This window comes from Herpailurus yagouaroundi, unplaced genomic scaffold (assembly GCF_014898765.1).
Source record: "Herpailurus yagouaroundi ecotype Mexico unplaced genomic scaffold, PumYag 188, whole genome shotgun sequence".
NCBI lineage: Eukaryota > Metazoa > Chordata > Mammalia > Carnivora > Felidae > Herpailurus > Herpailurus yagouaroundi.
The window spans coordinates 19,426,147-19,432,918 of record NW_024412419.1 but is presented as its reverse complement, the minus strand read 5'-3'; the positions used below and the strand labels follow the sequence as shown (position 1 = coordinate 19,432,918).

Genomic DNA, 6,772 nt, shown 5'->3' with positions numbered 1-6,772 from the left:
CCCCCCCCCCCCCCCGGAAGATGTCTGGAAGCATTTTTTTATTGTCATGATTGGATAGTGGGTGAAGACCAGGATGCTGTTAAACATTGCACAATGCACAGGGCATTCTTTCAAAAATAAATAATTATCTAGTCCAGGGGTGCCTGGGTGGCTCAGTAGGTTAAGTGTTCGACTTTGGCTCAGGTCATGATCTCAGGGTTCCTGAATTCCAGCCCTGCATAGGGTTCTGTGCTTACAGCTCCCAACCTGGAGCCTGCTTCAAATTCTGTGTCTCCCTCTCTCTCTCTGCCCCTCCCCCACTCACACTGTCTCCCTCGCTCAAAAATAAACATTAAAAATTAAAAAAAAAAAAATGTATCTAGTCCAAAATGTCAACAGTGCCAAATCTGAGAAACCTGATGTAGCCTATTTATACAACTTTAACCAGTCAAAACTGCCTCCCCGGGCAGCATCTTCCAGGCGCTGCTCCCTCATCCCCAGGAGGAAGAGCAGAAGTGGTTAGGATCCCAGGACGGCTTTTACCTTCCCCTTTCTCCAATCCTCCTCAATTCTGTCAGCTGCACCCATCGTGCCCAACCATACTCAAGATGCTGGCCCTACAGCGTCAGTGAGTTAAAAGCCTGGCCTGGGTGGAAAATGGACCGATCGCCGGCCAAGAGACTAGTTCTCTAGAGAGAAGGAAGTTTTCTCTTCTGGAAGTGAGACTATAACAGGATTTCCGGCCAACCGAAGAAAGACTAGTTTCCGAGGCTCAAATGAATAGAGAATCTGATTCGCTATCACTATCTTTGCAAGGTGGGGGAGAAGGAGAAGGAAGAGGAGGGTTGGTCCAGGTCAGTCCCACCCCTGGCGCTGTCTGGAGTCCAGCCGTCCTTCGCGGTCGCGGCCGAGGCAGTCCCGGACTCCAGGGTTCTTCTGCTCCAGGGACCCGAGGGAGCGCAGGACCGCGCCGCGCGGAGCAGCGGGGAGCCCGGCCCCAGTAAGTGTCCAGGAACTCACACCCGGGCGGGTGAGGCGGGGTGGGGGTGGGTTCCAACTCAGAGGGAGCGCAACTTGCCTCACGCTCTTCTGTGTCTTCCCCCTACGCTGCATCCTAGCCGGGACAGCGCCACCTTGGCCTAACCAGAGTCCTCTGCAGGGGGTCCGTGTGCGGGAGGCTGGGACCTCCAGGGAAGGAGCGCGGGGCGCGGCGCGGGCCGGACGTCCTGGAGACCACTTTTTAAGGGAAGCCGCTGGCCGGCAGGGGGCGCTGCAGCGTCGGGTTAGGCGCTGCGCTCTCCGAAGGACCTCGGGCTGCCTCCCTTGCTTCTACAGTGTCCTCAGAGAACATGTTAGCTGTGCACTTTGACAAGCCGGGAGGACCAGAAAACCTTTACTTGAAGGAGGTGGCCAAGCCCAGCCCAGTAGAAAGTGAAGTCCTCCTGAAAGTGGCGGCCAGCGCCCTGAACCGGGCAGACTTACTCCAGGTACCCAGGGGTCAGGGAGGGGCTTCGGGGCCTTCGAGAAAGATTCACCAGACAGATAAAAGGAATGACCTATGGCACTGCCAGTAACAGGCTTCATGATATGTTTGCAGAATGTGTGCCGGGGGTCCTAAGACAAAGAACCATTTAGCCTCCTTTGTTTCCACAATATATAGGGATATTTGCAAAGCGGCATCTACTCTGTGTTAACCCATTACCTGCTCAGGCTTCCACATAAGGAGATGGGGACTACCATTTGTTGAGCGTGTGGGGTGTGTGTGTGTGAGGCCTTGCTCTATCTCATTTACTCTTTTGGCAACCCTGTTTACCATTTGTATTATATAGATAAACTGAGAGTCAGAGAGGTTAAGCAATACTCAGAACACTAATAATCAGGGCAGCTCTAATTCAAACTGAGGTCTGGTGTGGCTCCAAAGTTCTGCATTCCTTCAGCTCTGAGGGTCCTGGAGCTGGCAGGGGACTGTACTCTAGGAATCTTCTTTTTTCTGCTCTTTGAAGCACTAAACTGAGACAGTTGCATTGATTGGGGTAATTGAGAAATGTGTGCCAGAATCACCTGTGCCACTTTTCCAAAATAAACATTACCACAACCCAGGCATATGTACTTTGAAAAAGCTCCTCAAATGGTTCTAGTGCAGTCTTAGTTCAGCCCCTCTGGTCTGAAACCTCCAGTCAGAGGCTTCTGAGGCTTGCAGTGAGTGAGTACAAAGCCTGGCACTTAATATATGAAAACTGTCTTTAAGGAGTCCACGGTTTTGTTCCTCGTCCTGCTACTGATTTACTTTGTGACCTTGGACAAGGCATTTCCCTGTGCAGGTCTCAGTTTCTCTCTTTGTAAAAAAAGGTGTTTTGATGAAGTAAATAGCTAAGGACCCAACCACTTCTGACATCCACCTATTATGTGACTTACAGTATCTGAATTACTTCTCCTGTCTCCTGTGCTGACTTAGCAAAACCTGACTTTACCCTATTTTTTCTGAGAAAAAGAGGGGCCATTGGAAGAGAGCCAGGGATGGTGACACACACATTTCTGATCATGCTCACCACTTAGTGCACCCCTCTTTCTGCAGAGACAAGGCCAGTATCCCCCACCCCCGGGAGCCAGCAGCATTTTGGGATTGGAGGCATCTGGACACATAGCAGCGCTGGGGCCCGCCTGCCAGGGGCACTGGAAGATTGGGGACCCAGTCATGGTTCTGCTGCCTGGCGGGGGACAGGCTCAGTATGTCACTGTCCCTGAAGGGCTCCTCATGCCTATTCCAGCAGGACTGACCCTGTCCCAGGCTGCAGCCATCCCAGAGGCCTGGCTTACCGCCTTCCAGCTGTTACATCTCTTGGGTGAGGAGGTCCCCCGCACCGTGCTCGCTCCATACAGTGTGGCTTAGTTACTTCCTGACTCAGCCACCTCAAAACCCAGCAGCCCTCAGAAGCAGCTTTGGCCTGGCCACTGAGTCACACCCAACCCCAGCATCCCACCCTAATGTACTGCCGGTAGTATCAGGTCCTCATACCACGTTAGCAATGGCCTGATGTTGAGGCTGAAAATCATGGTTGGTAGATGGAGCCTGGAAAGCACTGGATAGAAGGCCTGTGCACATCTTCACACTGTAGGCCCGCCAGTAGTCCCAGCTGCTCACAGTCCTGCCGAGCTTCTCTCTGTGAGCCTGATGCAGCAGAAGGGGCTATTCAATCAACTTTTATTCTTCCCAATCCCTCTGATGGGAGGGAGCCTAAGAAGACTTGGTCCCTGCCATGAGGGAGCTCAGTGAAACTGGGAAGACCAGTCATGCACATAGAACCATAGAGTTCAGCAGGTGGCCCTGTCTCTAACTACAATAGAAACTCCAGATGGCAACAGTTAGCGTGGGTAAGCGTGGGAAGAGAGGGCTTTCTGGAAGAGAAGGACTTGAAGGGTGAGTAAAGTTGAGGTGGACAGAAGGCAGGCCAAGGCAGCTTAAGAGAGTGTCAAGGTGAGATTGGCTGCTCCACTCAGAGTGAAGGACAATGATTATTATCTGTGACAGATGAGACTCGGACTGGGTTGTAGTGGCCTTGAGTGGCACATTGTCTGGACTGGATGCAAAAGCCAACTGAGAACCACTTTACATTTTGAGGAGAAAGTGACATAATGAAAGCTCCATTTCAGGAAGAGAAGCCTGGTGGCTGTCCATGGTGCCTGGATCACTGAGAGCAGCTGGAGGCCAGTTTCAGACTAAAGAGGGACTGGCTTCAGGTGGTGACAGTGGGAAGCGCAGTTACTTCTTACTTATTAAGGTATATGTCAGAGATGTGCATCTCGGTATTACTTCATAGGTAAAATATAGATTATGGATGTGGCTGCTAATAGCTGTTTCAAAAGGTTGTTTCCCACTTTGACAAGAGGCAGGAAAACAAAAAAAGAATTGTCGAGCACTCTGAAGAGAGCAAGAGATTTGGCATTCGGTGGTCCAGGGCCAGGCACATGTGGCAGAATATGCCTTCGTGGGGAATGTGTAACACTTGCAAAGTAAAGAGAATGGTTCCTGTACTTTGTGTCACAGGACACGTTCAGGCTGGAGACTCTGTGCTAATCCATGCAGGATCAAGTGGTGTGGGCACAGCTGCCATCCAACTCGCCCGGATGGCTGGAGCTATTCCTCTAGTCACAGCTGGCTCCCAGCACAAGCTTCAGATGGCAGAGAAGCTTGGAGCAGCTGCTGGATTCAATTACAAAGAAGAGGATTTTTCTGAAGCAACACTGAAATTCACCAAAGGTAAACAATAGCTTCTGCAGCTCAACAGGAATTTCAGAGGCGATTAAACAAAATCCTCACCAGCCTGAAGGTTGCCAGTACTCTGGATCTGTCTTGCCTCTGCTAAATGCCCAACAGCTGCCCTGGCCAATTTCTAGTACTCTGGTGTTTGACCTCTGGAAACAGGCAGACAGTATTTAGGACTAAAATGTTTCTGTGTGCATTCTTGTAAGTGATAGGATTCCTACTCATTTTAAAAACTGGATAAACCAAAGAATTGGCCCGGAATTATCCAGGACCTCTTCTTCCAAGTCACTCTGCAATGAGTTACCAGGAGCGTAGGGCAGAGACCAGTTTAGTGCTGGTCATAGGAGGGGTAGGATGGTAGCTCCCCAAATGGGTAAGCCTCTGCATTCCAAAGCCAAATCTGTATATTTTGAGGTCATCCCTTTTCCATTTTGAGTCGAAAAGGAGAGATGAAACCAAAGCTAGTAAAATGATTCAGACAACCCAGTACAGACACTTCATAATTTAGATGTGAATTAGCCTGCTCTGTAGACTGGGTGGATTTCCCCTGTTCTTTCTCTTTCATGCTTGGGTGCCAGTGGGTTCTATACTTACATGGGGATCAAGAGAGATACCAGGTCATGGTGTTGCCCCATTTCCCTCTTGCTGTGGCTAGGAATCATAAAAGATGAACTACAGCACACATGTATGATAGAATTCAGCTATCTAAACTCCATTTACAGCAATGTTTCTTTGAGCAATGTTTCTAGTTCTAACCTATACATTGTATACATGTACATATCCATATATTCACAAATATACCATGGAATCTTACTTTGCACAAAGCTTTCTGTGTCTGACTAGCACTACAAATCTGTATTTCATGTGAAAGGTGCTGGAGTCAACCTTATTCTAGACTGCATAGGTGGATCCTACTGGGAGAAAAATGTCAACTGCCTGGCTCTTGACGGTCGCTGGGTTCTCTATGGTCTGATGGGAGGAAAGGACATCAATGGACCTCTACTTTCAAAGCTACTTTTTAAACGAGGAAGTCTGATCACCACTCTGCTGAGATCAAGGGACGAAAAGGTGAATGATGAATGAAAAGAAAACATGATTTTATTGCCCAGAAAAGTGTGATTTGTTTACATAACTACAAAAAAGTTAGATCTGACACATCTTCTGTTAGACAGCCCATGTAGAAACCTGCCCCGCTATGGATAAATAAGTAATCATTTTCACAGAACTAATTAAAATTGGTCAGAAGTCTCAACATCTTGGAAAGAAGGTAACTAATCCCTCACATATTATTTAACCTTTGTAACAGAATGAATGAAGCATTGACAATATTAGGAAATAGGGGTTGTCTCCAAAGGCAGAACTCTTTTCAGTGTGATATAAAGCCGCTTAGGTGAGTAAGGTTAGTTAAGGCTGGACCTTCAACATATTATATATTACTGAAACCTTCTCTGTGTGGCACTTTAGCAGGTGCCAGATTTGGGAATGTTTCCCAACCTACGTTTTCACACCTGTGGGATAGCAGAGCATAAACATCCCTTTTGAACTCAGCCTATAGAAGCCCGTTCTGTGGCCCAACTCCTGCTTTAAACCCTTAAAAACAGTCCTGTGGTCTGTGCCACTAATATTTTAGTCCAGGATTCCGTCTTTATCTGCTACAGAAGAGTGGTTATACATTTAGGGGCATGCATATACAAGCTGGTAGTAAAGGAGTTAGGTACCCCTGTGTGCATTTTCAGATGTGTACACGTTTCAGATAGAGCACAAAAGCTAATAAATAAGCAGGATGGGGAGTAGCAAGGTAAAGCCTCTGTCTAGACTGATGGTCTCCTTTTCCTTATTTTAAGTACAAGCAAATGCTGGTGGAGGCTTTCACAAAACAGATTCTGCCCCACTTCTCCACGGAGAGCCCACAACGTCTAGTGCCGGTTTTGGACAGAGTCTACCCCGTGACTGCGATCCAAGAGGCCCATGCATACATGGAGAGCAACAAGAACGTGGGCAAAATCGTCCTGGAACTGCCGCAGTGAAGGAGGAGGGGGTAGTACTCAGGCCTTCCCAGGACAAACTTGGACAAAGTTCACAGCACGCAGGAAGGAGATCGGGTGCGACTCCTGGCCGCCCTGTAACCCATTGGCCCTTCCCCGGCCTCGTCAACTGACCCGTGTAAAGCCAATCTAGGGAAATAAAAAGAAAGTAGAGCTAAAGGGCGGCCTTCTCACTTCGGCGGCCCCAGATCGCTGACTGAGGCAGCCGGGGCGGGGACGAGGTGGGGGTCGGGGCTGGCGTCGCCGCAGGCGTTACAGGAGTGCTCAACTTCAGGGTCGGGGGTTCCGGGTACGGGGACAGGGTCGGCCACAACCCCACCTGCCACAACCCCGTAAGCCCAGCTTTGCCCAGCGCTGGAGGACCGGGCCCACACACCAGTCCCTGGGTACCGCCGCGCGCGCCCCACAGGGGCCAGGCCCCGCACCCTCCGGCCAGCTTCCTTTGCTCAGGGCTGCCGTGACAGGAACACCTCCCCTTCTTAAG

The 6,772-nt window shown here is 49.7% G+C and overlaps 1 protein-coding gene across 2 annotated transcripts; it reads left to right on the top strand.

Annotated features, from left to right (window-relative positions):
- The first annotated feature begins 769 nt into the window (after positions 1–769).
- Positions 770–6,447, top strand: TP53I3 (tumor protein p53 inducible protein 3). Of its 2 annotated transcripts, none has more exons than XM_040496168.1 (6): positions 770–979; positions 1,315–1,466; positions 2,555–2,822; positions 4,064–4,237; positions 5,115–5,311; positions 6,088–6,447. In XM_040496168.1, coding segments are annotated over exons 1-6 (975 nt in total). In that variant the 5' UTR covers positions 770–978; the 3' UTR covers positions 6,271–6,447. The 2 variants fall into 2 exon arrangements, with proteins under 2 accessions (XP_040352102.1, XP_040352101.1); XM_040496167.1 differs by having other exon boundaries at positions 771–979; positions 4,025–4,237.
- Positions 6,448–6,772: the final 325 nt, after the last annotated feature.